Source organism: Carassius gibelio, chromosome B11 (assembly GCF_023724105.1).
Source record: "Carassius gibelio isolate Cgi1373 ecotype wild population from Czech Republic chromosome B11, carGib1.2-hapl.c, whole genome shotgun sequence".
Taxonomy (NCBI): Eukaryota; Metazoa; Chordata; class Actinopteri; order Cypriniformes; family Cyprinidae; genus Carassius; species Carassius gibelio.
Window position 1 is genome coordinate 737605 of NC_068406.1, and position 17046 is coordinate 754650.

Here is a 17046-nt window from a genome sequence, read left to right on the forward strand (position 1 = left end):
GGCGGAGTTACGCCAGAGGGAGAGGTCCGTCTCAGACTTCTCTATCGAATTCAGAACCCTGGCGGCGGAGTGCCATTGGAACGAGGAGGCGCAGTGGGACATGTTCCTGCATGGGCTGGCTGACCGCGTCCAGAGGGAGATCTACGCCCTGGATCTGCCCCCCTCTCTTAATGGACTCATTGATCTAGCGTTACGGGTGGATGCCCGCCTCACTCGGATGGAGAGGAGGGGGCTGTTCAACACCCCATCCAGGGGCCCGGCGGACGGGCGATTCAGTGGCGGAGACGTGGTCAGCCCCACCTACGATCACGAGCCCATGCAGGTAGGGCGAGCTCGGCTTTCCCGGGAGGAGAAGGAGAGGCGGAGATCCCTGGGTCTTTGCATGTACTGCGGGGGAGCCGGACATCAAGCCCATACCTGTCCAGTAAAAGGCCAAGCCCGGTAGTACGCATGAGGCTACTATCGGGTGGGATCTCTGCCGAGAAGACCTCATCACCGCCATCATCTACGCTCCTTCCGGTAAGACTGCGGTGGTCAGCACAGACACACCACTGTCAGGCACTACTGGACTCTGGGGCAGAAGGTAACTTTATGGATCGTCACCTTGCACACAAGCTCCACATTCCCCTCAAAGCCCTGCCGCACCACATCACGGTCCATGCCCTCACTGGACAGCAACTCCCCACTATCTCTCACAGCACTGAGGAGATCACACTCATCACCTCTGGCAACCACTCCGAAACTATCTCATTTCACATCCTTGACACTCCCCTGGCACCCATTGTCCTCGGGCACCCTTGGCTCCTTCTCCATAACCCCAAAGTAGACTGGTCCTCTAATTCCATCTTTTCTTGGTCTCGAAGGTGTCATGAGTCTTGTTTAGTGTCTGCTTGTCCGTCTGTGTCTGTGTTACAGGAGGAGGCGGTGGATTTATCTAACGTGCCCGCTGAGTACCTCCACCTGAAGGAAGTGTTCAGTAAGTCTCAAGCTGCTTCTCTTCCTCCGCATCGTCCTTACGACTGTGCCATAGAGTTATTGTCAGGTAAGTCTCCGCCTAAAGGCAAACTTTATTCACTTTCTGTGCCAGAGAGGGAGGCTATGGAGAAATATATTTCTGATTCTCTAGCTTCCAAATTCATCCGCCCTTCCTCTTCTCCTGCGGGGGCGGGGTTCTTTTTTGTGGGAAAGAAGGACGGATCACTGCGACCTTGTATTGATTACCGAGAGCTGAACAACATCACGGTAAAGAATACTTATCCTTTGCCGTTGATGTCTTCAGCCTTCGAGAGGTTGCAGGGAGCGTCTATTTTCACAAAACTGGACTTATGCAATGCGTATCATTTGGTTCGGATCAGGGAGGGGGATGAATGGAAGACCGCGTTTAACACCCCCAGAGGGCACTTTGAATATTTGGTCATGCCCTTCGGGCTCTCCAACTCCCCAGGGGTCTTCCAGGCACTCGTCAACGACGTGCTGCGAGATATGATTGATCAGTTCATTTATGTCTACCTGGACGACATATTGATTTTTTCTTCTTCTCTCCAGGAACATGTGCAGCACGTCCGACGAGTGCTTCAGAGGTTGCTAGAGAATGGGCTTTTTGTCAAGGCGGAGAAATGCGAGTTTCATGCACAGTCTATTCCATTTTTGGGGTTTATCGTGTCGACTGAGGGAATACGCATGGATCCCGAGAAGGTTAGGGCTGTGGTAGAATGGCCAAGTCCAGATTCCCGTAAGGCCCTACAGAGGTTTCTGGGGTTCGCTAACTTCTACCGGCGTTTCATTCGCAATTTCAGCCAACTAGCCGCGCCTCTGACCGCCTTGACCTCCGCCAGGACTGCTTTCAGGTGGTCAAACACAGCGGAAGCTGCGTTTGCGAAACTGAAGAGCCGTTTCATTTCAGCTCCAATTCTCATTACCCCTGACGCCACACGGCAGTTCGTGGTGGAGGTCGATGCGTCAGAGGTGGGGGTAGGAGCGGTGTTATCCCAACGTTCTCCCTTAGACGACAAGGTCCACCCTTGCGCGTATTTTTCTTATCGTTTATCTCCTGCAGAGAGTAATTACGATATTGGTAACAGAGAATTGTTGGCAGTCAAGATGGCATTGGAGGAATGGCGACACTGGTTAGAAGGATCGGGGGTTCCTTTTATAGTATGGACTGACCACAAGAACTTAGAGTACATTAGCACCGCCAAAAGGTTGAACTCCAGGCAGGCTCGATGGGCACTTTTTTTCGGACGTTTTGATTTTACTATTTCGTACCGCCCGGGCTCCAAAAATATCAAACCCGATTCCTTGTCTCGTATTTTTGACCATTCCGAACGCCCGTCCACTCCCGAGTGTATTTTTCCTGAGACATTAGTGGTCTCCACTCTCACATGGGAGATCGAATCGAAGGTCAGAACGGCCTTAGAAGGGGTAACGCCTCCGCCCGGGTGCCCACCGAACCGCTTATTTGTGCCGGAGGGATTAAGGTCCAACGTTATCCAGTGGGGACATTGCTCTAATGTGGCTTGCCATCCAGGGGTTAACCGTACTAGATTTTTAGTCAAGCAACGATTCTGGTGGCCACTTATGGCTCGCGACATTCACAATTTTGTTTTGGCTTGCTCGGTATGTGCCACTGGTAAGGCTTCCAATCGGTCCCCGGATGGGTTACTCCAACCGCTGCCGGTACCTTCGAGACCCTGGTCCCATATCGCACTAGATTTTATTACCGCCCTCCCGCCCTCCCAGGGCAACACGGTTGTTTTAACCGTGGTGGACCGGTTCTCGAAGGCCGCCCATTTTATTCCTTTGGCCAAGTTGCCCTCAGCCAAGGAGACAGCGTTGACCGTCATAGACCACGTCTTTCGTTTACATGGCCTCCCGATAGACGTGGTTTCTGACAGAGGACCCCAATTTGTGTCTAAATTTTGGCGAGAATTCTGTAAATTACTAGGAGCGACTGTAAGTCTGTCCTCAGGGTTTCACCCCCAGAGCAATGGCCAGACCGAGAGAGCCAACCAAGATTTGGAAAGGGTGTTGCGATGTTTGGTCTCCAAGAATCCTTCCTCCTGGAGCCAACAATTGTCTATGGTGGAGTACGCCCACAATACCTTACCAGTATCGGCTACGGACCTATCTCCTTTTGAGTGTAGTGTAGGGTACCAGCCACCAATTTTTCCCAGTATGGAATCCGAGGTTGCGGTCCCCTCCGTTCACGCCTTCGTCCAGAGGTGCCACCGCACTTGGACCAGAGCCCGCGAGACTCTACTCCAAGTGGGGGCGCGCACCAAGGCCAAAGCCGATCGCCACCGGTCTAGGCCTCCCGTATACGTCGTGGGTCAAAAGGTGTGGCTTTCTACTAAGAACATTCCTCTCCGTTCCGTTTCTAATAAACTGGCTCCCAAATTTATCGGCCCGTTTACTGTCACCAAGATCATTAGTCCGGTGACAGTCCACCTCAAACTCCCTCCGACGTACAGGAGAATTCACCCCGCCTTTCATGTATCCAAAATAAAGCCTGTATTTTATTCTCCCATTAATCCGCCTACCCCGGTCCCTCCCCCGCCGCGTCTCGTAGATGGGGAGACCACTTATTTGGTTAATCGTATTCTGGACTCTTGAAGGAGGGGACGCGGATTTCAGTACTTGGTGGACTGGGAGAGTTACGGTCCGGAGGAGAGAAGTTGGGTACCTGCTAGGGACATCCTGGATCATTCCCTTATCGATGATTACAATCGACAGGTAAGAGATTCTGGGGACACCAGGAGGCGTTCTTAGGAGGAGGGGTACTGTCACGGTTCGTGAATGCACCGTCTCCAGCTGTAGTCAGGTTACGTCATGTTGATTGTTTCATGTGGGTGTGGTCGCTGATCACTGATCAGCGGCAGGTGCGGCTAGTTCCCACAGACTATTTAACACCCTGTCTTTCGTTTCCTGTTTGTCTGATCGTTGTTTGTAGATCCTGGTGTTTGATGTCGTGTTCGTGTTGTTCCTGCCTTGCCTTGTCGCCGTTCTGTTCGGATCCTGTCGTCACGCTTGGAATACACTCACCACTATTGGATTATCACCGCTGTCATCGTCGTTCAACGCACCCCACGTCTCAACTCACCAGTCTGTGCTGCCACCGTGGTTCCTGCGTTACTCTCCGACCTTTCATCATCATCATACTTCTAATAAACTTACTCGTACTTGCATTTGTCTCCTGTCCTCCATTAGCGCCGTTACAAGCCACCTTTGCTTTGATTACTGCTTTGCACCCTCTTGGCATTGTCTTGATGAGCTTCAAGAGGTTGTCACCTAAAATGGTCTTCCAACAGTCTTGAAGGAGTTCCCTGAGAGATGCTTAACACTTGTTGGCCCTTTTGCCTTCACTCTACGGTCCAGCTCACCCCTAAACCATTTCAATTGGGTTCAGGTCCAGTGACTGTGGAGGCCAGGTCATCTGGTGCAACACCCCATCACTCTCCTTCTTGGTCAAATAGCCCTTGATGCCTTCAGTGTGACTCTACAACTTTCATAGTCATGAAAATAAAGAAAACTCTTTGAATGAGAAGGTGTGTCCAAACTTTTGGTCTGTACTGTACATCATCCGTTACGTCATACATTCAGATATAACTAAATCATTATTCTATTACAAGGACTTCTGGCAATCAGATAGTTTACCCTTTTTCATTAAGATTCAAGCAATTGTTCTATTAACACAGTCTTAATAAACTTAATAAAAATGGTCAGAATCAGTAATAAAAATTCCAGAGTCACGGATAGTCAATTCTATAACCAAATTAAGAGTGTGCAAGCAACAAATTGCCAGGTTTGCAAAAAAATCAGCCTTAGTCCACAATTTCATAAAATTGCAAATGGCAGTGGAAAGTTCTCCGGTTGATCATTGCTTTCAGGTTAAAATCTCTATTCATATTTTGTGTATGACAATTCTCTACATATTTTAAAGGGTTAGTTCACCCAATAATCAGAATTATGTCATTAAAAACTCGTTCCAAACCTGTGAGACCTCCGTTTATCTTCGGAACACAGTTTAAGATATTTTAGATTTATTTTGCACTCGACCTAATGACTTCATTTGCGATGATTGCCCTTGATTCAAGCCTTCAGTTTACCTGTGCTCATAACATTAGCACAGAATCAGTTCAGAATCAATCACCAAAAGAATCAGTTCGGTTCAGACGCTCTGTATGTCATTCTGCTTGAAGCTGAATCACACATGCGCAGTATAATCAGCTCCTTGGTTCTCGAATCGGGCGCCTCTGACAAAAACGGTTCTTGACTCGAGAACGAGTCAATCATTTGTTCACTATTTGGCTCGGATCGGTGTTCATCTTCAGTTCTCTCTTCACAGCAGTTCAGTCAGTGTACATGAATTACTCCGGGATATTGGTTTGTTTTAACTCAGAGGGAGTGTCAGCCACTTAAAGTTTATTGGGTGAACTAACCCTTTAAAGCAAGATCTACATCTTACTTAGACTATTTAATGCTTTCAGAAATATGCCACAATTTGCTTATTCTATGGTTTCTCAAGCGACAGATACTTTTGTGAAATTATCATGGTTTAAGATCTTATGAAAGATCTGATTACCTCTCCAGGGCGGATCTTGATGTAGAAATTACTCCTTTTGTAGGAGATCTTGAGGATCTTTGGCCAGGCAAATCGATTGATTCTCAGCCTGTCACGGTAAACCAATAGACCATTGGCACACACACCCAGCATTATGTCAATCCCTTCTGAATCCTGCCCCAGAAAGAATGGGTTATTATTAAAAGCACAGTTAGCTACATTACATAACTTCTACTGCAAGATGTTTGCCTAATATTAATGATGTTACTAAATGTTTTATTTTAAATGAGACATTTAAATGTTGAGTGTATGATTTCTACATTTACTAATGGCACTAATAACAAGCTACTTGCTGCTGTATTGTCTATAGTTGTTACAGCTTGTACAACATGATTTTTATGTACCTTAGCATGATGCAGGTCAACACCGTACATGGAGAGTTTCTTTGCATTTTCCAAGAAATTAATTTCCGCCTCAGCAGGTGTCATTCCCCTGAGAAAATAACCATTCTGATTATCCAAAGGCGTCTCTGACAGTCATAGGTGTGCATTTCTCAGCATTTACAACAGCTTCAACCATAGCTGCATAGCAGCAGCTCCATACAGAATTTACAACCAAACCCTAACCTTAACTGATTTATTATTTAAATAACTGATATAACTATTAAAAGTTTTATAATACAGTTTTAAGAAATCAATTAGAACTATTCTGAAACAGTACAGAATATTAGTTAACATTTGGTAATATTATACATCCTATCCATTGTCCAACTGCATTTTTTATGTGTGGTTTAGAGAGATGCAGGAGCCCATCCCAGCACCTCAGGCCATAGGCAGGGAACATTACATATACTGGTTAATATTAATATAATCTGTAATATATTCTCTTTTGCATTAGACAAGTACTGTAAAATCTCTCTGTAATAAAAAGAGTCTGTAATATCTCTCTCAGACCTGTAAGTTCTATGTAGTTCCATAACCCTCTCCTCCAGTTCACGAGTTTGATTGGGGGCAAAGTGGAATTCACTAACGTAGTCTGAGCCATGGTCATCTTGGTCAAAGTCTCCCAGTTCTGCCTGCACGGTGTAGGAACCCAGCAAAGCATGTGTGACAAAGGAACAGGGCAGACGGCCAGAGAGGATGTCATTTCGCAGCTGCAAACACAGGTAGTACCTGGAACAGAGAATATCTCCTGAAAGTATACATTTTGTCATATTTTTATCTTCGTTATTAATGCATGATCTGTAAAAAAAAAAAAACAACAACTGAGGAGCCTTCAGAATGACATACTGTCATAATACATTTCAGTAATTTTTCTTTCTTTTTTTTTTTTCTTTTTTTTCTCTGTTGTGCTGGGAATGAGAGTTGGAATGCCGAATTATAAAAGTTTTACACAATGTAATCCAATGAAATGTAAACATATAATGTAATTATGCCTTGCAATTGATAATGTTTATTGTGGCATATTGCAATGTTTATTATTACATTATTAATCATGTTGGCTCGTATAGGTCTCATGAGCTCAGCATTGCCAGCTCTGCAGCTGGGCCTGCTCTGCAGCTGGGCCTGCTCTACATGCGGCCAGTATAGTTTTCGGTCGCCACATGATCAAGGTGAGCCTGGCGTGCAGTGCAACCCTGGCCCCATGGATGAAGCCCAGCTGGTACGAGCAGGGGGCAGCGGTGGGGATAGTTGGCAGGCAGAAAGTCATCTTCACGGATGCTTCCAAAATGGGCTGGGGGGCCCTGTGCAAAGGCCAATCCAACCTTTGTTGTCTGGATGAGTACAGAAAGCCAGCTCCATATCAACCACCTGGAAATGCTTCTCCTCTTTGGCGGAGCCAACCATGGCTCTCTGACTCTCTTTTATACTTTTTTTTATAAAAATGCCCCAGATCTCAAGAAAATCTCATACCAAGCTTTTCTATTGTAATCGATGGTTTATTATATTATTTACACACAGCATGAGCACACAGCACTGCACACACACACACACAGATCGCTGGGAGAAGCTTTTTATCATCAGATCACGTAAATCAGTGGAAAATGAATAGAAATTACGATTCTGTCTGAAGAAATATGAAGTAAACATCAGTAAATATACCCATATATCTCCGCAGATATGTATCTTTGGTCTATAAATCCTTATTGACGCTGTTCAGTGAGTCTATGTGAACACAAATAAACTGCTGCTGACGTGACTGAATATGAAGGAGTGGTGAATTTCTATTAAAAAATTGGCATAATACGGACTCCTGACATAAATTACTAAATATCTGTCACTGCAACAATGTTTTATCAAAACATTGGTCAAATATCGAAGCTTGAGTCTTTAAACTTTCAACTGATGCACTGTTTGTCCAGATCAAGTCAGGTGAAGTCACCTTTATTTATATAGCGCTTTAAACAAAATACATTGCGTCAAAGGAACTGAACAACATTCATTAGGAAAACAGTTTGTCAAAAATGCAAAATGACAGTTAAAGGCAGTTCATCATTGAATTCAGTAATGTCATCTCAGTTCAGTTTAAATAGTGTCTGTGCATTCATTTGCAATCAAGTCAACGATATCGCTGTAGATGAAGTGAGCCCAACTAAGCAAGACAGAGGCAACGGCGGCAAGGAACCGAAACTCCATTGGTGACAGAATGGAGAAAAAAACCTTGGGAGAAACCAGGCTCAGTTGGGGTGCCAGTTCTCCTCTGACCAGACGAAACCAGCAGTTCAGTTCCAGGCTGCAGCAAAGTCAGATTGTGCAGAAGAATCATCTGTTTCTTGTGGTCTTGTCCTGGTAGTTATCTGAGACAAGTTCTTTAAAGGGGATCTGTATCTGGGGATCTAGTTGTCCTGGTCTCAGCTGTCTTTCAGGGCTGTAGAGTTCCTTTCTAGGTGCTGATCCACCATCTGGTCTGGATATGTACTGGATCCGGGTGACTGACGTGACCTTCTGATCTGGATACAGACTGGATCTGGTGGCTACGGTGACCTCAGAATAAGAGAGAAACTGACTAATATTAGCGTAGATGCCATTCTTCGAATGATGTAGCAAGTACATTGGGTGTTATGGGAAGTGTCCCCGGTTCCGGTTTACCTAATTAATGCAGCCTAAAAATCCTTTAACGGATTTGGATATTAAAAGCATATTAGTATGTTATGTGTAAGCCAGGTTAAAGAGATGGGTCTTTAATCTAGATTTAAACTGCAAGAGTGTGTCTGCCTCCCTGGCAATGTTAGGTAGGTTATTCCAGAGTTTAGGCGCCAAATAGGAAAATGATTTGCTGCCCGCAGTTGACTTGGATATTCTAGGTATTATCAAATTGCCTGAGTTTTGAGAACGTAGCGGACGTAGAGGATTATAATGTATAAGGAGCTCATTCAAATACTGAGGTGCTAAACCATTCAGGGCTTTATAAGTAATAAGCAATATTTTAAAATCAATACGATGTTTGATAGGGAGCCAGTGCAGTGTTGACAGGACCGGGCTTATATGGTCATACTTCCTGGTTCTAGTAAGAACTCTTGTTTCTGCATTTTGGACTAGTTGTAGTTTGTTTACTAAGTGTGCAGAACAACCACCAAATAAAGCATTACAATAATCATTTCTGCATTTGACATTGAGAGCATAGGTAGTAATTTAGATATATTTTTGAGATGGAAAAATGCAGTTTTACAAATGCTAGAAACGTGGCTTTCTAAGGAAAGATTGTGATCAAATAGCACACCTAGGTTCCTAACTGATGATGAAGAATTGACAGAGCAACCATCAAGTCTTAGTGTTTTAGGTTATTACATGGAGAGTTTTTAGGTCTTATAATTAACACCTCAGTTTTTTTTTCAGAATTTAGCAGTAAGAAATTACTCGCCGTCCAGTTCTTTTTATATCGACTATGCGTTCATGGTAATCATGCTAGAAACATGCTAGCAACATGCTAATCATGGTAAAATCATGCTAACAACATGCTAGTCATGCTAGAAACATTCTAGCAACATGCTAATCATGCTAGAAACATGCTAGTCGCATGTTAATCATGTTAGAAACATGATAACAACATGATAATAATGCTAAAATATTGCTAGAAACATGCTAGTCACATGCTAGTCATGCTAGAAACATGCTACCAACTTGTTAATAATGCTAGAAACATTCTAGCAACATGCTAGTAACTTTGCTAATCATGCTAGCGACATGGCTAGTCACCTAATTATGCTAGCTACATGTTAGCAACATGCCAATCATGCTAGAAACATGCTAGTCACATGCTAATCATGCTAGAAAAATGCTAGACACGCTAGTAATTTCTAATCATGCTAGCAACATGGCTAGTCACTTGCTAATTATGCTAGCGACATGCTAGATACCTTGTTAATCATGCTAAGTACATGCTAGTCACTTGATAATCATGCTTGCAACATGCTAGCAACTTTGGTAATCATGCTAAGGACATGGTAGTCACTTGCTTGTAATGCTAGCAATATGTTACTCACTGTCTTTTTTAAACTTCTTAAACTTTTAAATCTTTTTAAACTTTTTAAACTTTTCACATTTTCAAACTTTATACATTTTCAAACGTTCTGGTCAGGCTTAAAGTGTGTCTTGACAAACTTTTAATTCTTCCTCTCCTATGGTAGAGAATGAGTGGAACTTATTTCGATCAAGTTGTTGTTTTTTGATGAGAGGCTTAATAACAGCCAGTTTGAAGGTATTGGGGACATATCCTAATGACAATGAGGAATTAATAATAGTCAGAAGAGGATCCGTGACTTCTGGAAGCACCTCTTTTAGTAGCTTAGATGGTATAGGGTCTAACAGATGATTTAACAAGTTTATACAATTCTTCCTCTCCTATGGTAGAGAATGAGTGGAACTGTTCCTCAGGGGGTCTATAGTACACTGTCTGATGCGATACTGTAGCTGACGGCTGAATGGCTACAATTTTATCTCTAAAAGTATCGATTTTAGAAGTAAAGTAGTTCATAAAGTCATTACTGCTGTTATGTTGGGAAATGTCAACACTTGTTGACGCTTTATTTTTTGTTAATTTAGCCACTGTATTGAATAAATATCTGGGTTTATGTTTGCTTTCTTCTAAAAGAGAAGAAAAGTAATCAGATCTAGCAGTTTTTAACTCTGTAGGATAGGTTACTTTCCCGCCAAGCAATATGAAATATCTCTAGTTTTGTTTTCCTCCAGCTGCACTCCATTGTCCTCCAGACGTTCGGTTTAGCCAGTCTGTCTGTCTGTCTGCTAAGACTATTTGCCATATTTCTAGAGGGAGAAGAGTGGCACCACCTAGGGCTGTAGTACTCGAGTCCGGTCTCGAGACATTTTTCTATCATCTTGGACTTGTCTCGGACTCGTTGCATTTGCACTCGGACTTGTCTCGGACTTGGTCATTGGACTCGCCAAATGTTCTCGTTGGTCTCAACCGAGTCCAGCAAAATTTGCATGATGTCGCGACTGAAAATGTGTGGAAAACGCTTAGCGCGGCGCTTTCTCCTTTTTTTCCCCAAAGCACTCTGTAGCCTGCGCTTGCGCACCGGTGGCATCTGCTGTTGCTAGGCACCTATGACCCACTCTCCATGAAGACGCAGAAGTTTCAGCAAAGAATAAATGGATTTGCAGCACTAGTAGCTGATAAATTCATTTAAAAAAAGTGCTATCCTTGTACTGCTATGATCAGCTATTTCCAATCTTTTTTATTGGCATTTTTTCAGGACAGTGTAAAATAAACTTACATCAAACTGATCAATATACAACAAAATATCTTTACTATATCCAACCCCAAACCTTGACCCCCCACCCCCCCAGGGAGGAATAGAAAATAATAATAAAAATATACATAATAATTAATAAAATAAAAACAAATAAACAAAAGAAAAAAAACACGGATGCATAATATTTTCTCATAATTATCATTATGGAATGTACTAAGAGAGGCGTTTCTTAAGTGTCATCCGAAACTGTATCAGAGGGATAAAGCAGGCCTTTAATTCAAGTTCAAGAAGGGATTTCAGGTACTACTGAAGGCTTTAAGGGAACCTTGAAGCATAAACCTTAATTTCTCCAATTTAATTAAAAAAATATGTCTTGTATTCATCTATTGTGAGTAGGGGAAGTGGCACATCTCCATTTAAGGAGAATGTTCCTTCTAGTTATCAGAGTGGTAAAAGCCACCACTTGAACAATGGGACTAGAGTAAGTGGTGTATGGCAGAACACCAAAAACAGCTGTCAATGGATTGGACTCGACATTAAGTGCTTTTCCCTGGGTGTGAAAACACATTGGACCAAAAGGTTACTAATTGAGGGCAAGACCAGTACATGTGCACATGATCTGCTGGAGCTTGTTTACAACGGTTACAAGCATCGTTCTTGTCTGGAAATTTTTTTTGATAATTGTGAATTTGTCAAGTGAGCTATGTAAAGTACCTGGCATTGTATCAAACCATCCCTGGCACAGATTGATGATGAGTGCACTCGATATAGGATGTATGACCACTGTTCATCTGAAATAGGAATTGAGAGGTCCAGTTCCCAAATCTCTTTGAAACGCTTTTAAATATCAGGTATCAAAGTATTAATCAAGTTATAAATGAGTGAGATAAGATGTTTATCATTGGGTTTCAGATCAAAGAAGCTCTCTAGTGCATATTCTGGAGGACGATTTGGGAAGTGAGGGAACAGTTTCTGCACAAAGTGTCTCATCTGAAAAAAACTAAATAGGTGGGTAGGTCAAACCTGGCAGATAAGGAAGAAAAGGATGTAAACACACTCTCCTCATACAGGTCCTTGACTGAGTGTATACCATTTCATGCCCATATATGATATGCAGAGTCCAAACATAATGGTGAGAAAGCATGGTTTTTCAAAATAGGCATATGTATAGACGCCCTGTGTAATCCAAAACATTTTCTAAACTGAATCCAAATTCTAAATGAATTTGAAACGACTGGATTGAAAGTAATTTTGATGATTACTAACAGAAGCTGTGAAGTGATAGGACGTAAATCATATTTAGTTGAAGAAGTTTTGGTATGAACCCAAGGTGGATAATCATTGGCTAAGTGGGGGTTATTCCAGTAAGAAATCTAACTAATATTACATGGCCAAAAATAGTGCTGGAAATTTGGAAGAGACAGGCCACCTTTTGACTTGGGAAGTTGAAGAACAGAATAGAAGTCGTGGTGGTTTATTTCCCCAAAGGAATGTCCATACTGTGCTTTTTATTTAATTTCCATCTAAATTACGGCCTATGCTCTCAATGTCAAATTCAGAAATGTTAATCCATGCATTTATAACCTCAAGGTTAGATTATTGTAATGCTTTATTGGGTAGTTGTTCTGCACGCTTAGTAAACAAACTACAGCGAGTCCAAGAGTTCTTACTAGAACCTGGAAGTATGACCCTATTTTAGCCCGGTCCTGTCAACACTGCACTGGCTCCCTATCAAACATTGTATAGATTTTAAAATATTGCTTATTAATAAAGCTCTGAATGGTTCAGCACCTCAGTATTTGAATGAGCTCCTTTTACATTATAATCCTCTACGTCCGCTACGTTCTCAAATTTGATAATACCTAGAAATCAACTGTTGGCGGCAGATCCATTTCCTATTTGGCGCCTAAACTCTGGAATAACCTACCTAACATTGTTCAGGAGTCAGACATACTCTTGCAGTTTAAATCTAGATTAAAGACCCATCTCTTTAACCTGGCTTACACATAACATACTAATATGCTTTTAATATCCAAATCCGTTAAATGATTTTTAGGCTGCATTAATTAGGTAAACCGGAACCGGGAACACTTGCCATAACACCCTATGTACTTGCTACATCATTAGAAGAATGGCATCTACGCTAATATTTGTCTGTTTCTCTCTCATTCCGAGGTCACCCTAGCCACCAGATCTAGTCTGTATCCAGATCAGAGGGTCACTGCAGTCACCCGGATCCAGTACATATCCAGACCAGACCAGACCAGGACAACTAGAGCCCCAGATACAGATCCCCTGTAAAGACCTTGTCTCAGAGGACCACCAGGACAAGACCACAGGAAACAGATGATTCTTCTGCACAATCTGACCTTGCTGCAGCTTGGAATTGAACTACTGGTTTCGTCTGGTCAGAGGAGAACTAGCCCCCCAACTGAGCCTGGTTTCTCCCAAGGTTTTTTTCTCCATTCTGTCACTGATGGAGATTCGGTTCCTTGCTGTTGTCGCCTCTGGCTTGCTTAGTTGGGGTCACTTCATCTACAGCGATATCGTTGACTTGATTGCACATAAATGCACAGACACTATTTAACTGAACAGAGATGACATCACTGAATTCAATGATGAACTGCCTTTAACTATCATTTTGCATTATTGACACACTGTTTTCCTAATGAATGTTGTTCAGTTGCTTTGATGCAATGTATTTTGTTGAAAGGGCTATATAAATAAAGGTGACTTGACTTGACTTAAAGAAAGATCTAGTGATAAAAATGGGAATGTGCTGAAAAAAAAATAAAGTATCTTAGGGAGAGTGACCAGCTAAGGACAAAGGGAGTGTGGACCACCTTGTCAAGTCCCCCTTAATTCGATCAACAAGAGGTAAAAAGTTATGGTTAAATAATTTATCATATAGATTAGTAAATAATATCCCTAAATATTTGAAACCCACCATGGATAATTTGAAGGGGAATTGGGAGAACGAAAGTTCTCTAGCAGCAGGGTTTACAGGGTATAGTTCACTTTTTTGCAGATTAATGTGTTCCACCTTTACTTTGACCTATTTAAGTTTGGCAGTTTCATTGAGCTGTGTTCAGTCTTGAGCCTACCCAGTACGTATTACCTGTGTTGTAGACCTGTTAAGTTTCATTTTCCAGTTACCTATTGGACTACCTTCTGTTTTGTGCTGTAAAGCTGCAACTGATATTTTGTTTATATTTTACTACTGAGACCAAGTAAAGACTGCCTGCCTTTGAGTTACCTAGTTTGCTCTTCCTTCTGCACACGGGTCTTCTAAGAAATTGTTCTTCCCGGTAGACCGGAGGTAGAGAACTAGCTTTCCCTGACTGGGAGACCCGGGTTTGAGACCCACCTCAGACACCTCATGCCAGTTCTTCCTGACAGCAAGACTGAACCATGGAAGTAGACCCAGCAGAAGAACAGACTCCTCTCTCCAATGTGGAACGGATACTATCTGAGCTCTCTAGCCAAGCTGCGGCCATTCATAAGCATGAACAAATCCTGACTGAGATTCTGCAGCATCTGAGACTTCAATCTATATATCAAGCCTATACAGACCCACAGACCCAGTCCATACCTCAAATTGCTCCAGTTCTTCCAGCCCAGTCCCAAGGTACTGCTCCACCCCTGCTCGAGCCTAGACTTCCAGCCCCTGAGAGGTATGATGGGAACCCAGAGAGGTGTCGAGGATTCATTACCCAGTGTACCCTTGCTTTCCAACAGCAGCCTAACAGTTTCCCTACAGAGAGCACCAGAGTGGCTTATATGACAACCCTTCCTGTGGGTAAGGCACTGGATTGGGCTACAGCTCTCTGGGAGAGGAGGTCTCCTCTCACGTCTAACAGCGATCTCTTCATAACTGAGATGAGAAGGTCTTCCACCTTAGGGGAGCAGAGGTTGATCATCGACTTCTTCAACTTGCACAAGGAACCCACAGAGTTTGCTATCGAGTTCCACACCCTGGCTACAGAGAGTGAGTGGGATCAGCGAGCCCTGAAAGCTGCATTCCGTCGTGCTCTATCACGTGAGTTAAAGGATGAGCAGGCCTACAGATACCCAGCCCCTGATTTGGAGTCTATAATTGATGTTGCCATCAGACTGGACAACCGCAATCGAGATCGTCAAAGTGAACGTTGTCATGAGACTTGACTACCCGCGATCCAAACCCCCACTGGTTTTGTGGAACCTTCCTCACTGATTGGGTGTACCGAGGAGCCAATGCAGCTGGGAAGAACCCGGTAATCACAGGCTGAGAGGGAGAGACGAATGAGGGATAAGTGTTGCCTGTACTGTGGTGAGTCCGGTAACTTCCGTGCCACCTGTCCTGAACTGAACCTGTCTCGCCCAAGAAGAGGGGGCCTGGGATGAGAGTAATTACTTACCCCCGACCAGCAGCTTCAGGCCTTTTGATTGATGTCTCAATTTCCTGGGGCAATGCACGTCACAAACTCATGGATTTCATAGACTCTTGTGCTGCAGGAAATTTCATGGATTCCGCATTGGCGACACAGTTAAAGATTCAGCCCATCACTCTCCATGATCCTTTAACTGTTACCGCATTGGATGGAAGGCCCCTAGGTTCTGGCCAGGTAAGCCAGTGCACCACATTACTCCATTTTCAAGTAGGTTCTCATAGAGATACAGTTTTTTTAAAATTAATTCTCCCGAGTTCCCATTGATCCTTGGGTATCCTCGGCTAGTTCTGCATAATCCAAGAATTGACTGGTCTTCCAACCAGATAAGTGAGTGGGGGCCTAACTGCTGTGTGTCTGGCTTGTCTTTCTGCCATTCTCGAGCCACAGGCAACCTTCCCATCCAAAGAGAGCCTGACTATATCTGGACTGAGACAAGTGGCTTCCACACATCTCTCTACCTCTCCAAAGTTATCCCGTGTCCCCCAAGAGTATGCAGACCTCTGTGAAGTGTTCAGCAAGGAACGTGCTGCCTCTCTTCCTCCCCATAGACCTTATGATTGTGCCATTGAACTGCATCCTGGCACTTGTCCACCTCGAGGGAGGCTATTCTCTTTGTCTGCCCCAGAAAGAGCCGCTATGGAGGAATATATCAACAAGGCTGTTGACAGTGGATTCATCCGCCCTTCAACTTCACCGGCAGGCACTGGGTTTTTCTTTGTGGGAAAGGATGGCAGTCTCCGTCCATGTATTGACTACCAGGGTTTAAATTGTATCACTGTAAAGAATCGTTACCCACTGCCATTGATGACCTCCGGTTTTGAACTTCTACAAGGTGCCACAATATTCACCAAACTGGATCTTAGGAATGCCTACCACCTGGTCAGGATCCGTGCTGGGGATGAGTGGAAGACTGCGTTCAACACCCCAACTGGCCATTATGAGTATCAGGTAATGCCCTTTGGGTTAGTCAATGCCCCAGCTGTCTTCCAGGCATTCATTAATGATGTTCTACGAGAGATGCTAAACAAATTTGTATTTGTTTATCTGGATGACATCTTAATCTTCTCCCATTGTTACCAAGATCATGTCCAGCATGTCCGGCAGGTTTGGTCTCAACTGTTAAAAGGGGGGTGAAATGCTATTTCATGCATACTGAGTTTTTTACACTGTTAAAGAGTTGGATTCCCATGCTAAACATGGACAAAGTTTCAAAAATTAAGTTGTACGTTTGAAGGAGTATTTTTGTTCCCAAAATACTCCTTCCGGTTTGTCACAAGTTTCTGAAAGTTTTTTTTTCGAGTATGGCTCTGTGTGACGTTAGATGGAGCGGAATTTCCTTATAT

The 17046-nt window shown here is 43.4% G+C and overlaps 1 protein-coding gene across 6 annotated transcripts in view; it reads right to left on the reverse strand.

Moving 5' to 3' along the window:
- The window catches only part of LOC127967982 (band 4.1-like protein 1), a 363306-nt gene that overhangs the window by 123726 nt on the left and 222534 nt on the right, over nucleotides 1-17046 (reverse strand). For all 6 annotated transcript variants that reach the window (XM_052568756.1, XM_052568757.1, XM_052568755.1 and 3 more), the window contains 3 exons: nucleotides 6514-6732; nucleotides 5965-6052; nucleotides 5582-5734 (listed from right to left, as the gene is read on the reverse strand). In XM_052568756.1, the coding sequence (XP_052424716.1) occupies nucleotides 5582-5734; nucleotides 5965-6052; nucleotides 6514-6732 (460 nt within the window). The remainder of the gene's footprint in view (nucleotides 1-5581; nucleotides 5735-5964; nucleotides 6053-6513; nucleotides 6733-17046) is intronic.